The sequence below is a fragment of the Myotis nattereri genome, assembly GCF_964212035.1.
Source record: "Myotis nattereri genome assembly, chromosome: 3".
Lineage (NCBI taxonomy): Eukaryota > Metazoa > Chordata > Mammalia > Chiroptera > Vespertilionidae > Myotis > Myotis nattereri.
Genome location: NC_138077.1, coordinates 148615260 through 148635461, shown reverse-complemented (window position 1 = coordinate 148635461; position 20202 = coordinate 148615260). Strand labels below are relative to the sequence as shown.

Sequence of the window (20202 nt, the reverse complement as noted above, 5' to 3'; positions counted from 1 at the left end):
CCCTTTCTGTCCTTGGTTACCAGATTTCTCTCCAGCTATTCTTCAATTGGTTATTCTGGGTGGGATTTTTGTTTGTTTGTTTTATTTTTGTATTTTAGTTGTAATTCAAGTTTGGTCCTGGGAGCATTTCTGTGAATTTCCTCTTATTCCGCTGACATCCTCTGTAACCTCTGCAATGGATTTAGATTTTCAAAACCAGGCTCAAAGATTGTTCCTACAGAAAGGTAGCTGATTTTTTGGAAATGAACTTGTGATAAAAGTCACTCTTCCCTGCTTTTAGTTACATCTAAATTATATTTCCAGGAAATGCTATTTTCAGTGGCCTTATTTGACTTACAAGATTGCTTTTTCTTGCGGGGAAACCTTTAGATTACATCATTTTAAAACATAATTACTGTTCACCATATACTGGTAAAAATACTATATATATGTTAATTATATTTTACTAAAGCTGGGGGAGGGAGAATAACAATAAAGGGGTAAAATTGGAAGGGAGAAAGAAAAAAAATCATTATTTAAGAGTACCAACAACTTTCATTGTCATTTTCCATAGCAAATGTATGGCACTTTGTTATTTATTTATTTATTTATTTATTCATTCATTCATTCATTCATTTATTATTTTTTATTTGTTTTCAGCATTAAAATCTTTAAAAGAAACAGGCTGGTAATTTTAAGAAGCTGTCAGTTGGCCTATTTTTAGGTCCAAATGCATGGCCAGGAATAATCAGTTTTGGCAGTCCTAATTCATATTTTTCAGTAGTCACAATGAGTTTATTAAAACAAATTGTCCTGTCACTTTTTTCTACACAGAGTCCTAAAGCATAAATGCTTGCATTCTTCGCACCATGGCTGCAAGATCCTACATATTCTGACTCCTGCCTGCCCCTCTCATCATATGTTATCTCAGCTTCAGATACCAAAGACACCCAACTCTTCACCAAATAGGACTTTTGAACACAAACTCTCCTCTGTCTGAAACTCTCTTCCCTCACATTTTCCCCAGTTATGTTCATCGAAAATTTATCTTAACCTTATTTTTCCAAGGAAGGATTTCTGAATGAGTAGTCCAAATTCAGTCTCCTTTCTACACTTACTCATAGCACTCTGTATCATTCCTTTACAATGCCTATTAAGCATTCCAATATTACATTTATTTGTATAACTTGTTTTAATGGCTTCCTTCTGAAATAAAAATAATGCATGAGCACAGGGACCATGTCTACTGTGCTGATCATAGACTCCTCAATGCCTCCCCAATGCCTTCCCCAAAGCTCAGCATGGTCAGTGGTCAGTACATATGCATTGAGTGATTGATGCAGTCATGTTTAAAAGTACCCATTTGATGTCAGCAAAGATTATATTTGAATATTTTCTGCTTTGTAACCTTGCAGATTATCAAAATTCATCAACAATACAAAAAACATGAACTGATGAAGGTGAACTTTTATTAATACCATATTGGTTTCAATCATCCTTATTATCACAATTATTATCATTATCATCGCCATCACCATCTGTGCTAGGTTTGCCTTTGATTGTTCTATCAATTCAAACAAAGACACTATATCTAAGTAAGAAACGTATTATGCAAAACCAAGAAATATTTTAGGTTGTGCTAAAATTTTCTTTGTGTTGCAATTGAGGATTTGTATTTTATTCTGAATTGAATTATTTACTTACTATCATTCTAAATAAAAATAGAAAACCACCTTCAGCAGTTTGGCTCAGTGAATAGAATGTTGTCCTACCAGATTCCATTCTGGTAAAGGGCATTTTCTGGATTGCAGGTTTCTCCCTAGCCCAGGTCCTGGTTACGACTACTGCAGGAGACAACCAATCGATGTCTTTCTATCACGTCGATGTTTCTTTCTGTCTTTCCCTTTCTCTTCCACTCTCCTTAAAAATCAATGGAAAAAAATAATCTCAGGTGAAGATTAATAAGAAAATAAAAAAAATAAAATTTTTAACAAAGTAGTACATACTTCCTTACTCATTAATAAAGCTACAACAACAACAAAACAGAGACCTGATGAAGTATCAGTGAGTCAGTGGTTTGGATCATGCTGCTTTTAAATTTTCCACAGAGAGTCAGGCAGGTTAAACTGTTTTGAGATAAAGAAAACATCTTCCTCAGGCACTGTTATGTGGCCCCTTCTTCCATACTGGTCTAAGCCCTTATGTCTGTTTAGACTCTGGAATACCTATTATGAGATTGGGATGTGATTGAATAGACAAAGTTTTGTAGTTCTGGATCAATAGTTCCTAAAGGTGGTGATTTGGCCCCAGCTGACATTTAGTAATGACTGGAAACATATTTTGTTGTCACAACTCGGTTGTTTAGAACAGATGCTGTGACATCTTGTGTTTAGAGGACAGGGCTGCCTGTTGAACATCCTACAATGTCCAAGGCAGCCCCACACCAAAAAAAATTTTGCAGCCCAAAATGTCAAGTGTGCTGGGGCTGAGAAATGTTTTGTGGAGCGATGAAGAGAATGGACTTTTGCATGCAACAAGGATAACTGTCACAAACAAAACATTGAGCAAAGAACTCAGAAAAGAGTACATGAAGTTGTGTTATATGAAGTTAAGACAGACTAAACTTTGCTTGGTGATAGAAGGCAGAGTAGTAGTTAATCGTGGGTAACTAAAAGGAGAAATATTACTGGGATCCAAGTAATGCTTTATATTTTAATGTGGTTGGGAGTTTCAAGGTTGCATTTATTTGTAAATAATAGGTACCTGTATACTGAAGCCTCCAGTAGATTTTGAACTTCATATGAAACTTTGGCTCTTCCTAGCCTTCAGACTAAAAATGGAACATCAGCTCTCCTGGGCCTGCTTGCCCACCTTACAGGTTTGGGACTTGAAAACCTCTGCAATTTTTAGAGCCAGTTCCTTTCAATAAATTTCTTTCTACATATATACACATCGTATTAGTTCTGGGTTTATTGTATTATTTTGTTTGTTGGTTGGTTTGTAGAATACTAACTGCAACACATGGTCAAATTTTGGAATTAACAAAAAACATTTCACCTTAAGAAACTTGCCATTACAAATTTAATTCTATGCCCATCAGTTTCTTTTTTGTATTGCCAGCCCTTCTTCTACAACCCTACATGAATGCTCTTGAACCTCAATGAAGTATAAATCCATTGTCCTCAATACTTTTCAAATCACCCATCTTCCTAGATTCCTTTGTTCTGAACTACATTCTCTCCTACAAACACATGTAATGCAATTTTCAGCTCCCTTCTAAATTGGCCATGCCAGCATGGCCAAGAGTGGACCTGAGGAGGGGCATAAAGTATTAAAGATGACAGAAAGAGAATACAGCTGGGGTTTGGTAGATCTCCCGTGCCTGAATGAGGACACAGTAAAGATCCAGCCTGCAAGATGAGGCTTTATTTTATAGTCAAAGCAAAACAAGGAAGTTGTCAACATGGTTAATGTCAATGTTCTTGTGAGTTTCACCTTGTTTTGGCAGCACTTCTTACACCTCCTACAGTCCATTAGCTACCGAGGAAGGAACTAGGGAAGGCTATAAGGTTAAACTTAATTATGCAAAGAGGGCTCTGCCCTCCAAGCTGGGACTTGTGTGTAGCCCTGCCACAGGTCAGTCAGAGGCTTGACCCTATAGCCACTCACTACACTAAATAGACACCTTGTCCAAAGTCTTGACTCTTCTTAGGGTGTTCATCATTCCAATACCAATCTCTTAAAAATGGGGTAAAGAGAAGAACTACTCTAGACCGGAGTTCTCTGTTGAAATGGGTGAAGCAATTTTTAAGACTAGAAGATAAACTTCCCTTCCATCCCAGTCCCATTTCCTTCCACATCTTTTCATAAGTGCTCTTTCCAATAGTGTTCCCTAGTAAAAATATTACATACAAATTTCAGTCGCAGAATTTGCTTTCTAGGGAATTCAACCAGCAGTAGATTATACCCACAGAGGTCTGAAAAATAAGTTTCTGCAAAGGGATTCAACATCTAAGTAATAGGCTGCCTGGATGACAGGGACCCCCCAGTGGTGGTAAGTGTGTCATACATAGACCTTTGCACAGGGTAGGTTTGCAAATATTAATCTTTATAGCTGTGCTGTTCGTTGTTAGTGCCTCAGTTTGATCATCTTACAAGGCTTTGCATCCATCCTGCTATTGCTGTGGGTGTTCGTTGCTAAAAAGCTCACAGCTGCTCTTTCCTTTGGAGAATTTCCCTTAGCACCATGGTAGCTGCTCTGCTCAAGATGGATGGCGCACACATAATGCCTGATGGGGTACAAATGTCTAGCACTTTGCTTCAAGGAGGAACAAACTCTCATGCTGTTTGTGCTACAGAGATCCCAGTGGATCAGCTTGAAGCCATTTTTCCCTGCTTCCATAGCCTCCTTTCATTTCTATTTTCTTGCCCTCTCCCACTTTCCTTCTATTGAAAACACGCCCTCAATAAATCACTTGAACACAACCCATCACCAAGGCTCTGCTTCTAGAGAATCTGACATAAGACAACTAATCTTGCTTTGTGGTTTGGTACAGGTAAAATTCATATGATGTTTCTTATTGTGTCTTACAATAAAGCATATTCTACTATTGTTGGGTGTAGGGTACTACATTCATACATTAGGCTAAAGTAATCATCATGGCTTCAAAATATTTTCTAACTTTACTTGAAATTTTACCTCTGTTTTATTTTGTTTGTTTGTTTTTTACTTACTTAGATGTATGAAAGTCATTTCTAAGTCTCCTAGTATAGAAATTGAAAACTTTCTCTGTTCTTTAACTGATTACATTATAAATGGCAATATTTAGACTTAAATCATGAAACCCAAAATTACTTGCCTTAATCTCCTGAAAACAATACAAGAACCTTATAATACTTGATCTATGTCTAGACTCTTTATGAATTATTTTATGTTGATTTTATCTGCTCTTTTCTAATCCCAGAGTACATTACTATGATTTTTTTACACAGTCAATATTTATTGTCTCACATATCTATTATATTTTTGGATCTCATTCCCTTTCATAGTGCAGACATTATATTTAGGCTATCTTTGTTTTTGACTAAAGTAAAATATTTAGAACATTTTCAGACTTTTTCAAGAAAAACTCTCCCCCAAATATAAATTTGTATCTATTTTTGAAAGCTATTTTTTCTCACATACATCTAGGTTGACAATTATATTTCACTAACTTACACTCTCTCTCTCTCTTGCACTATTGTTTGACTACACTTATTATAAAAATCATGAGAGCTTCTCCCAACTCATTTCACCATGTGAAGACACAACAAGAGGGCAGCCCTCTGCAAATCAAGGAGAGAATTCTGACCAAGAATTCCCAATGCTCACACACTGATCTCAAACTAACAGCCTCCAGAACTAGAAGAAATAAATATTTGCTTTCTAAGACACACAAAAATGGTACCTTTTTATAGCAGCCTGAGCTAAAGCAAACCATGATACTGATGGCATTTAAGTGCCAAAACCTGGCCTCCATGTGACAAGGTTTATCATCCCCAGCTCCACCGGGCCATCCAGTTGTGCAGTGGGACATGTCTCTTTAGCCCTTGCTTATAGCATAGAGGCCACCACTGCACTTTTAAGGATATAAAATCTCTCTCACCAATGCATGATCTTATGTTTGGTAATTTGCTTCTAACAGCTTAGAAGTAGAATGCAGGATAGGAATTAGAAGTTTCTCTAGCTGAGATTTCCAAGTGAGACAGGAAAGTGTATGTCTTAGTTTTGAAGCAAATCCAATGCATTGAGAATGAGGCCTATAAGGAAATCAGATGAGGATGCAAATGTTATACTTTGTATACTTTGATTTAAGCTGAAACCTCTAATTTTGGAGGCTTGTGTCATTTCTAGAAGCGGTGAGAACTTTCATGATCTAATAGTTTTTACATTTTCTTGTTATTGTCATTATCAGTGTTACACTTTACATTTTCTTTGTTATTTATTTATTAATGATTAGAGGCCTGGTGCACGAAATTCACCCATTGGGAGAGGAAGGGGGCTGTCCCTCACCCAGCCTGCACCCTTTCCAATCTGGGACCCCTCAAGGGATGTCCAACTGCCGGTTTAAACTTCTCTTTCACAATCCAGAACGCTGGCTCCCAACCAATTGCCTGCCTGCCTAATTGCCCCTATCCACTTCTGCCTACCAGCCTGATCACCCCCTAACCACTCCCCTTCCAGAATGATCAATGCCTAACTGTTCCCCAGCTAGCCTGGTCAACTGCTCCCCAGCTAGCCTGGTCACCCCCAACTGCCCTACCCTGCAGGCCTTGTTGCCCCCTACTGCCCTCCCCAGCTAGCCTGGTTGCCCCCAACTGCCTCCCCTGCTGGCCTGATTGCCCACAACTGCCTTTCCCTGCTGGCCATCTTATGGTGGCCATCTTGTAACCACATGGGGCAAGCAACTTTCACCAAATTGGGGTGGCCATCTTTATGCGATGGCATAATGGTTAATTTGCATATTACCTCTTTATTATATAGGATTTTTTTTACAAGATTCAGAAGAAAGAGTATATAATGAAAAGCAAGTGACATGCTTACCCTGATCCCACACACTTCTCCCAAGTAGGAACTGATATTACTTCTTTGAGGGCTCCCATAGGTATTCAGTGTGTACACATACCTATGATTGTACACAGCAATTACCTTTTTTCCAAAAAACACATTATACACTTCTTGTGTCCTTTTTTCACTTTACAATGTATTTTCAACATTGTTGTATATTTATAAAAATAGAGCTGAATTCTCTACTTACTGGCTGCATAATAATCCAGCATGTGCACATGTTTAATTATATTACCAATTTATATCAATGAATATTTTTGTAGTTTCCAATCTTTTTTCATTTAAAGTGATAAGTCGAATTGTTTGTAAGTATATTTATTTAAACGTGCAAATTTCATAAAGTAAACATGCTATATCAAAGCATAAGAGCATTAATTCTATCTAATGAGGGCTAGGCATTGATATCCTTTAGTAGGCACCTTTTTTTGTTTAAAACTTGGATGAATGAAATTGAAAAGAATACACACTAAAAAACAAGCCATAGCATATATCCACATTCTATAATTTCTTTCAAAGGAGAATTATTTCTTTTTAAACAGTGAGCCTATGCCTTTCACAATATTACCAATAAGTTTACCAGGAGCACACAATATTGAAGTGAGCTCAGTGCCAATTCTATCTATGGTTTTTGCAATCCAGGGAGTACTATCATTTTGAGTAGTATCAATCGTATTTCTCAAATGATTGATCTCTGCATTCATCTCTTCAGATTTCTTTTTAAATCCATCTCTTAGCAGATCTTCTTGAATCTTAAAAAGAAATGAGAATGGAAATAAAACATTTTAAACTCCCATGTTTTTCAAGAATTTCACTTTCTATTTAAGAACTCTTTCTTTTCACCCTTAAAATTGTTCTCTCTTATACAATCAAGGATAATTTTGCAACAAAAAATAATCCTCTCTTGGATCTAAACACTGAAAGAAAGCATAGTTTACAGTCTTACAAATATTCGTATATCCATAGGGTTTGCTAGGATGCTAAGCCTGGCCTGAGGACAAATGTAATGTGTGCCAGTCACAATATCAGTTGAGAAGTAACCTTGGTCTGCTGGCACCAATTCTCAGTCCTACTTGGAATAATGTGGCCAACCAAATGTAGAAATAATGGGAAATTATACATTGCTCTAGAACAGGGGTGGGCAAACTTTTTGATTCCAGGGCCACAATGGGTTCTTAAACTGGACGGGAGGGCAGGAACAAAAGCATGGATGGAGTGTTTGTGTGAACTAATATAAATTCAAAGTAAATATCATTACATAAAAGGGTACGGTCTTTTTTTTTTTTTAGTTTTATTCATTTCAAACGGGCTGGATCCGGCCCGCGGGCCGTAGTTTGCCCACGGCTGCTCTAGAACCTTATTATAAACACGTACAGATAGCCAATCAGGAATGCTTCCTTTGACATAAGATGACTTGGGAAGACTCTCCATATCTGGGAACAGTGCAACAAGTTTGAAGCTGTCATATCCCTGTATTTTTAATCTGGACATTTCTGATAGTTTATTGTCAACATAGATTTACCTTAAAGTCTTTGGATGGTAGGAGGGTTCTTGATAATAGGCAATGATCTTGGTAAAGCAAACCACCAACTGGTGGTCATAATAAAAACATGTGTTTCAAATACCTATTTATTCAGGCAAAATAAGTCATTTTAAAATAACCCCAAATCACACCTCAGAGCCTATTTATATTGTCCAAATATTCAGAGGTGAGATGCTTGTCCTGACCACTCCAGAGTGAATGCACAGAGTAGATTTCAAAGATATTTTTTACAAAGAACGGGAAATAGTGGAAGATTCAAGGTTTTAACAAATCACAAGTAGTAAATGGCAATGGTGTTGCCTCCATGGTCTTGCTGTAACATTCTGCATGCCACCTGAGGTACCAGGACAATGACCATGGAGCACTACTGAGGCCATGGCAGGACTTACCTTCAATTTATGCTCCAACATCATATTCTGCTCTCTTAATATATTCTCTCTGTCCCTCTCCAGCTTCTCCTTCAGTTGCAATATATTTTCCTCGAGACTCCTCTTCTGTGCCTCCATCTGCTGCTGCTGCTCCTGTAGTTTCTGTCTCATCAGCTCCTGTTCCTTCTCAGCTGCCTCCTTCTTGGCCCGCTCCGCTGCCCCAGGGAGGTTTGACAGAGGGAAGAAAATTAGGTGAGGACTAATCACTACCCTCCTGAGTTCTGAGAACAAAACAAACTGGAAGGGGAGGTGAGAAGACTCTGAACTGCTCCCTTGCCACACCATCAAGAGCTCATATCAGAGTGTGATGGGAAAGGCCATGACTGGCTGATGTGCCCTGGTGTTTTCAGAGTTAGAGAGTGCACCACAGAAGGAGAGAAATCTCCTTGTGTCAGGAGGTTTTGTTCTTGCAGCTGTCAAAGGACAGTGCAGGTACCTGCCACCCATTGTCAGCCGAGCCCTGCCCCTTACCTGCCATGGCCTTCTCTCCATCCATGAGAGCTTTGTCTGCCTGCAGGATGGAATTCTCTATTGCTGCCTGTGACTGCAGGAACCTCTGGAGAACCTCTTGGGCCTGAGGAGACAAGAAGGAACAAAGAACTTCAATTTCCACTGGGAAGAATAGGCTTCAAAATAACAATGTCCATGTTATTTTTTCTTCCTGACTAAAACTGCATCATGTATCCACAGTTTCCAGTCTCATTAGAGAGCCCAGAAGCTCTTCATACCCCCTGAAGTCTCTCCCCTAGTGCTCCATTCTTCTATTCACTCTACATTCCAGCCAGAGAGAACCATGTTCAGTTTTACAGAACCACTGTCTCGGCTGCTTTTGTATATTTGCCTTCCAGGAAGAAATGTTATCTCCAATTAGTGTCGCTGTTCTCCTCTGCCATTTGCTGGTTGTTCCTTTAAGCAAGTCATTTTAATCCTTCTCTGCCTCTCAGTTCAGATGTGTGAAATGTTCACAAAATGTATAGATGCCTCTTAATGCTACTTGAAGCATAAAATTAAAATTCTCGAGAAAGAACTGAATATTATGTCTTAACAATAAAAGTACAATAAATATTAATTGCATTATTATCATTATTATTTTGATATTATTACTTGTTACTATCACCTATGTAACCAACTATCTCAATTTCGTAAGTATTTTAACGCTATATGCAATTGTGTATATGTTCGAGTTCCTTTTCTCTTTTGATCAGCCTTGAATACAAAAACTTTGACTTTAACTTGTAAATTGTTTGCCTTTAACACACTGAATGCCATTTTGTTGGATAGAAAAAATGATTATTTCTCTTCTGTCTTTCTTGGATTTCAGAAATCCATATTCATTTCTGAGAATGGTTATTATGACTCTTTTAAGGAAAAAAGATGAAATAACCTTAAATGCTAAAACAGTCCCGATATTACCCACAACTGGTGCTGTGCTCTCTGATTTCCAGGACTCTCTTGACTTTAATCTGTAGGATCCCTATGCTCCCCTTATTCCTCACCTTCACTCCTTTTCTGGGCACTTGCCAGTAGTCCTGTTCAATCCTTTCCTTTGTTTCCATGTAGAGCTTGTGACCACCAGGAACAGAGAAAATGCCTGCTGAAATATCTTCCATTAGGGACATGGAAAGCTGCTCAAGTTTTTCCTGGCAGAATTTAACAGATGCCTCTTCATTCTGCAGCAAGAACTCATCCTTCTTATCCTTTATGATTTCCTGCAAGGAAAGTATAGAGGGCTGTCACCAGGAGAAAGGAACAGGGGAGAAAAGGTTCCAAAGAACCTGGTGGAAGGAAGTCTAGCTGTGGTCCTCATGAGAAAAGCATTCTGTTGGAGAAGGACATGGAATAAAACAGGAATTACAAGGCTTCCTCTACTCACAACCCTGAAAATTTCATGGAGGCAGGGGAAAGCTTCTAACCCCCTTGGGTCTCAGGTTCTTCATCAAAAATGTTGGTGTTGAATTACCTTATCTCTATGGCTCCTTGCAATTGTAAATTGTGTTAATTCAATCTTCAATGACATAATGATACAACAAGGAGCCACAGGAGTTGAAAACAGCCTGGTATGAGGGTCTGTTAAGAGACATTTGATTCCTGAGAATGGGAGAGTGAGTTCAAGAAAGTGACTAGCCAAAGAATGACTTTTGGGTCTTCTGGGCAGGTTTTAATTCAATATAAGTATTGAATTAAAATAAGTATTCTGTTCAGAAAGATGTCTATGGTAAGTATGCATCAGAGATCGGAGAAATTTTTGGATAAAGTACTGAAGTTTGGTGATGAGGGTGCGACAAAAATGCAATGTTTTTAAACTGTATCCCTCTAAATGCAGACTACTAAATCCATGAGTAAGAGAGGAGGACTGGGGTCAGAAATGCTCTTCTAGGCTTCATTTTGCAAGGGAAGATTCACAAAGGGTAAATAAATACTAAGACAAAGTACCACAAGATTCTTCAGGAACGCCTGGTTGTCATCCTTGAAGGAGTGCTCCATGAAGATTGCAATGGCTTCCTTCTCACAGGCTGCGTGCAGGTCCAGCAGCTCCTGCAGGGTGTCTGTGGGGAAGCTCACTCTCTGGGCCATCTGCTTGCTGTAGTGGTTGGCTGCTTTTTGAACAGCCCCTGAGTTCTCAAGCTGGGCCAGAGTTGTAACTGCATTCTCCAAACAAGGCACTGCTCCACTGTTGATGGCATCCACATAAGTCACCACCAGAGTCCTTAGCCCTAATAAGCCAGGAAATTTAAGGGATAAATATCAATTTATCACTCAATAGCATCTATGGTTCACACTCTACATTTCTAAATCTCTCCGTCTTTTTGTCTCTCACTTACAAAAACTCATACACACACACACACACACTACATCCTTCTACTATTGTTGGACTATGCAGTTAGCTAGATATTAACAGGAGACCAGGGAGCAAATTGAATCAGACATCTGATAAAGCCTGATTAAGTAGGAAAAAACAGCCTTAGAGTCATGCTGGGGGTCCACCCAACTACCCAGAATGGGAGAAAAATGGTGCAGAGGGAGTTCCTTTACTAAGTACCTGCACTATAGGAGCCAAATGACCAAACAGAACTATGAAGTAGGTGCAATTGGAGCCAAAATTCAGACCATAAATGGGGGAGAGCAAAACTGGGAAAATCTGCAGGAAAGAGTGCATAGGGAAAAGGCACAAGCCCTGAAGAAGACAGGAAAGAGATTGGATAGTTTTTAAGAAAGCCTGCTCTTTCTCAAACCCAAATATATATGGGAAAGCTTAACAAATACCTCAGGACAGTAGCTGGCCCCTAGTCAGCCAGCTCTCTGTCTCCCTGAGAGTGTACGTTGCTTTTCACTTTAATAAGCCTTGCCATTATCGCGTAAAACTCCTCCTACATGAGAGTCCCTGAAATTCCTTTCACACACCACCACAGAAGAACATATTTCCTCCAGTAACGCTATTGTCCCATTGACTCTAATTTGTGTGTTTCTTTAGACCACAAGGCTAACATAATTCAATACATTCCTTTATCTAACATACTAAAGGATATCTGGAAACATAATTTCCTATTAAAAATCTTAGAAGCAAATTATTTACATAAGTAGACAGATGAGGTAAGGTAAATGTGATTCTATTTTTTTTTCCTAATTATGCAGAGTCCAGTAAATTTTCAGAGCATTATGGGCTAATAGTCATTAGTAAATTACTCTAAACTCCCAAAATATCTTTTGTATTCTCCTTGCAAATCACATTATAATAAAGAACTTCAATTGAGGAACAGTGTATTCTGTTTTTATCCCCAGTTAGTGATTCATTATTAGTAGGAGACTTTTTATATATATGGATGCTGCAGATTTAGCTGTCAATGGTTGTAATTTTAGAGAGGAATTTATAATAACCCAAAAGTGTGATAAGTATACATGTGTCTTCATGGAGTATGAATACCTATAGACCCATAATTCTATGTAAAATCAAACACAAATCCTGGAGAACACATCCTATAATATATTCAACAAATATTAGGCCCCACAAAATGTGGAGACTCACGTTTCCCAGTGACCCTGATTCCCTCCCTGAGGGTCTTGATTCTCGCCTCAGTGAGGATGAAAGAACAGAAGTTCTTTGTTTGTTCCTGAAATTTAGGATCCAGTTGGTATTCTGCAACCTGCTCAATATGGGCTAGGAGTTCTTTGTCATTTGTTGGCCGGTCAAAGACAAAACACTTCCTTCTTGGAAAGAAATGGCGGATGCACTCTCTAGGGAGATTAGATATTTGAGCTCTGGGATTCCGGCCTGAAAGATTAAAACAAACAAAAACAGGTATTATAGTAGGAGCAGTCTGAGGACAGGGACCTAAAGATTTTTATGACAGGGATTTTTGTATCTTTGCCCTATTCTATCTGTATAACTTGTGTTTATAACTCCTTTAGCATAGATATCCATCCAAATGCTTCTTTAACATCAAATTTAACAATGATGCAACTTTAGGGAAAAATTTTGGAAGAGATTAAATATGGTTTAAAAACAACTACAACAACCTATTGCTGTTATTAGACCTAAAAATGGTAGAGTATTGTCTATATTGTCAATATTAGCTACTGAATGAATAACAGAAACATGGGTCAAATATAAGTTTTCGGTCTACTTGATCCCATGGGGAAATGAAGCTGTGGATCAAAATGAAGAGCCCAAGCAAGACTTAATGAAGCAATGTTGGAAATAACACCAGATTATCTAAGGAAAACTGTTTAGATGCTAAACATAATGTGTACAGCATTAGCTTTTAAAAAAATAAAAACCTTTGAAGACTGAAGAGTCAATGAAGCTAAAACATAATTTTAAGATATTACCATTAGTCTCTAAATTCTTTAAGATAAAGAACTATATTTCATTTGATAGCTTTGCTGTTCTATGTAGCCCATTTCTCATTGTTTTGAGAAACAGTAAATACAAACATGAAATCAAGAGTGTATAAATCAGAAGTGGTATTTCTTTCACAGGTTCATCAGGTACCTTCATGCCCATGTAAATGTAACCCATTCAAATATTTTTATTATTTTAGCAAGGGTAAATATGTGGAAATTGAGGGGAAAAACTATGATACCGATAGAATTAATATCATTAAAATAATGCCCAAAGGAATCTATGGAGTCAACACAATCCCTGTCAAAATACCAATGGTGTTTTCACAACACCACAAAATATAATCCAAAAACTTATATGAAAGCATAAAAGATCCCAAATAGCCATAGAAATACTGAGAAGGAAGAACAAAGTTGGAGGTATTATGCTACCTGATACCAAACTATAATACAATGCTGTGACAATCTAAGCAGCATAGTGCTGGAATAAAAACAGACATATAGATCAATTGAACGCAACAGAGGGCCCAGAAATACATCCATGCAAATATGACCAATTAATAGGTGACAAAGGAGGCAAAACAACATACGGTGGGGTAAAGTCAGCCTAGTCGGTGCATGGTGTTGGGAAATTAGACAAATATGTGCAAAAGAAGTGAAACTACACGACCTTCTTACACGATATACAAGAATAAGCTCAAAATAGATTAAAGACTTAAATGTAAGACTCAAAACCATAGAACTACTAGAATAAAACATAGACAGTAAAATCTCAGACATGAAGGCCAATACACATATGAAAAGATGTTCAACATCGCTAATCATCAGAGAAATGCAAGTTGAAACCACAATGAGATATCACCTCATGCCTGTCCGAATGGCTCTCATTAATAAATCAATAAGCATTAAGGGTTGGTGAGGATGTGGAAAAAAGGGAACCATTGTGCACTGTTGGTGGGAATGCAGATTTGTGTGACTACTATGGGAAAGAGTATGGACGCTTCTCAAAAAAATTGAAAATAGAACTGCCTTATAACCCAGTGACTTCACTTCAGGTTATGTATCCAAAGAAATCAAAAACACTAATTCAAAAGTCTATATGACTCCTATATTCAATGCAGCATTATTTATGATATCCAAGATATGGAAGTAACCTAAGTGCTCAACAATAGACAAGTAGATAAACAAGAAGGGATATGTATACACAATGGAATACTACTTGGTCATAAAAAAAGAATAAAATCATACTATTTGAGACAACATGGATGAATCTAGTGAATACTATTTTCAGTGAAATAAGTTAGACAGAGAAAGACAAATATCATTTGATTTAACTTATATGTGGATTCTAAAGAACAAAATTGAAACAAAGGAACAGATACAGAGAAAAAAACAATGGTTGTGGGGGCGGGGCGTGTGTTGGAGCGCTGGGTGAAAAAGTTGAAGTACAAATATAAGTTGGTAGTTACAAAATTGTCAGGGGAATGTAAAATACAGCATAGGGAATATATTTAATAATATTGTAATAATTATGCCAGGTGGGTACTTAAAATATAGGGGCGATCACTTTGTAAAGTATGTGATATCTAATCACTACAATATACACCAGAAAATAATACAAAATTATATTGAGTGTAAATTTTACTAGAATAATAAAATTGTTTTAAAAATAAAAATCCATGATATGGAAATTAAAATTATATTAGGATAATTATAAAAAATATCCCAAAATGTTAGATTGAAAAGATAAAACATTCTTCTTTCAGTTTATTAGAACATAAAGTCATATTTACAGATAACATATGTATAAAGACATTAGAAAGTTATATGTCCCTTTCAGAAGAATCATGTCTAATTACATGAAAAATATTTTTTCATTAGATAGGCTTTTCATTGTAATTATATGCCAAACAAGTATTTGATCAGTTGTTCTCCTCAACACAGAAAAGCAGAAGCTAAAATAATAAACATAAATGTCTGCTCTTTAGAAGGCTTTAGCAACTCTGTATTCAAAGTTACAGTTGGATTCTCAGTTACAATGTGTAAAGAACAAATGGGTTATGAATAGTTTTACTCTACTTTAGGCTCTACTTTTCTCAAGTGAACTTAAACTCCAGTCCATAAAGCTTTTCAACCCATTCCCAGCCACCATTTCTGCAGACTTCTAGTCTCAAGTACAAATGCAACTCCAGATGTAATGTTTAGTACCTCCCATCTGTATTGGACCATGCACTGCCCAGCCATGCTCTGTTACCTGGAATCAGCTTCAAGGCATTCTCCAAATACTCATCTGCTGTGATAGGACGACCATTTAACTTCAGCTCCAGGGTGAAATCCCGTACAGTCCAGATAAAGTCTGGGAAAAAACTCACAAACTCTGATGAATCTTCTACTCCATCTGGTGTAGGGGAGGACTTTGCCCTGATGAGTTCTGTCAGCTCTGTCACGTAACTAGGACTGGCTAAGGAATATCAACTTTCTACCCACAATTCCCACATTTCTTTGATTAAAAGAAAGAATATTATAAACACTCTTTTTCACTCTGGATCCTTTTGGTCTACCAAGGGCAACTAAGTGAGAGGGAAGGAGAAACTGACTGGATCTCCATTCCCATTGAAGCCATGACACATGGAGGCTGGGTTCCCAGAAGGATACTGCAGCTGCTCCAGGGCCTGGTGGTTGATGGTGCTCAGGCTGTTGTAGACAAAGCTGCTACACAGAAGCACGGCCAAGGCAAAGATCCAAGAGTCATTCTTAGGGTCACCCTAGAAGTACATTAAGGCAAGACATTCAGGATTTACACTATAGAAATTCATTCAGACACTAAGTCTAACAGTCCTCCCTTTTATTTCAGGTAATGTACTCACCATGCAAATAAGTAAGTTTGAAGACCAGCATATCTTATATAATAAAGAGGTAATATGCAAATCGACCCTCACACTGTAACACCATCACAAGATGGTGGCACACATAGTGGAGGTGGGGCATGGGGACTGGGCTGGTGGCCACTCTGCATGGCTTCCACCAGGGTTCCTGTGGCCCCGTGGGGCTGCAGGGGTCCCAGTGTCCACTTTGTGTGGCTTCTGCTGCTGTTTCCAAGGCCCACCAGGTGTGCCATGGGGGTGGGGCCCAGCGGATGCTGAGCGGGACTTGGAGGCGGGGCAACAGGGTGGCACGCCAGGACTTGGGACTGTCCCACAGAGCACCGGCCACACAGGGAGGGACTCTGGGAATCGGGGCAGTCCCATGGCATGGGGGATGCAGGGGGGAGGGAGGAGAAGGTCCCAGTTCGCACAACAGGTTACTAGTATACACATATGAGCTTTAGCAATTACAATAACATTACTTGTGACTATGATTCTTTCATATATAAAAAGATTCTGTCATCACAGAGTTTTCTTTTTAGTGAATCAGATGAAATAAAATAACATAAAATAACAGCGCAGCACCTGGTGTGCTATTAGGTTCAATGAACAGTGTTAGCACATATCTATTCTACATATATTTGTTGGTCATGGACTATATAAAATATTCCATAGTTAACATAACTGGGGATATATTCAAGAAATGTTTATGGGAAGCTACTGAATATTTCCACTGTTGTTAAAATTAAAAAACAGTTTAAAATGACAAATATTACTTCAAGGTGACTATTTCAAAGCCATGACAAACATCTGTAGCAATGAATATAACAAGAATAATATCTACAGGAGGCTTACATCATAGTAACATGTATAATCATTGGAACCTGTAGCTATAATAGTAAATTAAGGGGGGGAGGGAAGAGATCAATCAAAGAACTTGTATGCCTGAATGCACAATCTATCGACACTGACAATAGCATGGTGAAGTCCTGCGGAGGTGATGGAAATGGGAAGAAAGCATCAATGGGAGAGGGGAAGGGAGAGATCTGCAATACTTTCAATATTAAAGATAAATTTTAAAAAATAGTAAATTAAAATTTACAAGTCCATCATGGAAGACCAGAGCTCTGGAAGATGGAAAGTTTTACATAACATGAAGTCTTCCTCAGCATCTTGATTGAAAATTAAAGACTTCGTAGAGTGTGAATTTGAATAAATGAAGATATCCTACAGGTGGAAAGACCCACAGAAGCAAAAGTAGACATAGCAGCATACAGAGGTCTCTTCTCATAAAAGGAGAGTTGTTTGATCTGACTAGAACAGAGGGTAGGTCAAGAAGTTAAAGTTGGGCTGGGTCGAGACCTGAGCCAACATTGAGGTGTCCTCATGATTCAGCCCGACTCTCCCCCCTCTCACAGCATCATGGTGGCCTACTGACGACAGGCTGGACTCAGCTCCGTCCACGACTCCCACATCAGCGCAAAAACAGTGAGGGATGCCCTGAAAACTGAATTCAAAGCAAGCGCCGAGAAGACCTTCGGCAGCAGCATCAAAATTGTGAAAGTGAAGAAGGAATAATGTACCCTGACTTAAGCTTGAAATGCTACATTTTCAAAGTGAAGATGTGTGGGCACAGGTTATGGCAGATTGAAAACCATCTCACTTCATGGGGAAAATAACACCTGTCTTGTTGATAGATTGACAATGCCAATAAACTGAAGCATGCTTTCCTCAGAAAAAAAGAAGTTAAAGCTAAACAGTGAGCTGTGCAACCAGATGAGGGACCTTAAAGGAGGGGTTAATTTGTATAAAACACAGCAGGTCTAAATAATGGCACAATACGGACTTTTCTTTCTATTATAAACACTCTCTAAAGTTGTTCCTTAGAGCAAATGTGGAATATACCTGGAAATATACCTGGAAATTCTTGGAGGATTTATCTTCCAAAGCCCAATTTAAAAAAGTGATTATAATAAGAAGTGGTACTTATGACAAACAAAAGGTTATTTAGACAGCAAGACTGTTGATACACAAAATAAACACAAAATTTCTAAATCTTCTCTGGGTAGAAGTAGAAAGTTGTAGAAATTTAGGTACTATTTCCAAATAAGTCTCAAACAAAAGCAGAAAAGGAGAAATCATTCATTTTATCCTTCAGTAAAAAACTAAAATATCAAAAACTCATCTTAAATTTTGTTGAAAGATAAACCCATGCTTTTATAGAACCATCCCATTCAGAGGTGTCTGAAAGTCTTCCAGAATGCTTGGTGAGTACTTGGTGAACTTCACCGGAGGCCTGCAGACTCATTGAGGGCAGGGCTTTTACTAGTATCTACAGTACTAACTTAGAGACCGGGGAATATGGTGCTCAGCAATTGTTTATTAAATTGAATCAAATTATTGATGAGTGCCGAGAAATAGAAAAAAATTTACACAATGTACCATGACACCTTACCTAGAAATAAGAGTCAAACAAGCGAGCATTTGCCTGATATACAGTTGGATTTCTAGATTTCACAAAAAGAACAAGCAGTTAAGTTAAAGCGTTCATTATGAGACTATCCGGGTTGAAAACATTTTATCTGTGACCCTCTGCCTTACCTTTTCCACATCACCCAGGCCCTCGGTGTCCAGAAGGACCAGAGTGCAATCAGGCTTAGAAGGGTGAGGCACACACCACATCCAGATGCCCTTGGTTTCAGACTGCACCGTAGAGCCCAGAGGGAAACCTATAAAGGAAGGGCAGACCCAACCCACAGTGACAACAGACAATCTAATCAGCCAAGGGGCTACAGAGTCAGATGTTTTGGAATAGAAATACTCCAGAATGTAAGATGGTGCTTTCTCTATTTTGTAAAACGTGCTTTACTTTGTGTGTCATCTATTTCAAATAGATGAATGTTAACTGTGAGAATGTTACCCAGCACAGGCTCACAATGAACCAGCTATAAGAAAGGTCACTAAAGACCATTTTAAAAGAATGATCCACTAAAAGTGGATAGAAGTGGATAGAAGGGAGACATCTAAAGAAAAAACTGAGATAATATATTTTCCAGTCAAAATGATAAAAACATGGCAGAGCGTATGGGAGGGGTTATTTGCCACAAGGGGATGTAAACTCACAAAAATCTTTAAACATGATGATATATTCAAACATTGTTCTATGTTGATGGTAATATTCTACAGAGAAAGCAAAACATGTTATGAGAGAGGAGGCACAATTTCAAAACCCCAGTGCTTGCACAGGTAAAAGAAGGGGTCTATGCATAAGTAGGATAGATTTTCCTGAACAGGAGTACAACATAGAATATGGTAACAGAATACATTAAGGTAATAATTTAGTGGTGAGAATTAGAAGATTGGTTTATTGAAAGGAATTTAGCTCTTTCTTCATGTGACTAGTGAAGAAAACTAAGAAACTGTGATATAGGTAGAGTCAAAGAATTGTCCTCTGCCTGAGACACCACTCACCGTGATTCTGTCCTGCAAGCCGGTTCATCAAGTAGGATTTGCCTGTACGATACAGTCCTACAATGGCCACAACCACCACTGGCTGAGAAATCTGGTCAAGAATCTCTAGAGCTTTCTGATTCACTGACAGCTGCTCATTGTTATTTTCCACCAGGCAAATAGGGGCCATCATGTTGGGTCTAGATGCCATGGCAACCTGCAAACCTAGAAGAAATCCCGGTAGAAATGATTGCAATGTTATTCTCTGAAGCAAAGTTGTGCAAAGCACCCATCATTTTAAGACAGTATGCGTGTTTTACTTTATTTCTGGCACAGTAAGCATAGGCCAAACCCTGCAATGAAAGATTCATCTATTTTTGGTTCTATACTTACAGTGAATCTCTGAAAGGGCCAAAGTGTTCCCAATGCTGTGAGGATCTCAGGTTGAATGTCATTGCTGCACTAGGCAGTCGCATCTTATATTGCAGGTGAGTG

At 38.3% G+C, this 20202-nt stretch overlaps 1 protein-coding gene and 1 pseudogene across 2 annotated transcripts; one reads left to right on the top strand and one right to left on the bottom strand.

The window, feature by feature from the left end:
• Positions 1 to 6474: 6474 nt before the first annotated feature.
• Positions 6475 to 19927, bottom strand: LOC308516731 (guanylate-binding protein 6-like). Its single transcript, XM_081087802.1, has 10 exons — positions 19729 to 19927; positions 18859 to 18986; positions 16049 to 16158; positions 15648 to 15844; positions 12579 to 12824; positions 10988 to 11268; positions 10051 to 10263; positions 9026 to 9128; positions 8516 to 8709; positions 6475 to 7335 (listed from the first exon to the last, which is right to left on the bottom strand). The coding sequence occupies exons 1-10, from the start codon at positions 19916 to 19918 to the stop codon at positions 7108 to 7110; spliced, it is 1890 nt and encodes a 629-aa protein (XP_080943928.1). The 5' UTR covers positions 19919 to 19927; the 3' UTR covers positions 6475 to 7107.
• LOC308516392 (ATP synthase subunit epsilon, mitochondrial-like) lies at positions 17680 to 17835 on the top strand (annotated as a pseudogene). The gene has a single exon. The product of its transcript is annotated as an ATP synthase subunit epsilon, mitochondrial-like (transcript).
• Positions 19928 to 20202: the final 275 nt, after the last annotated feature.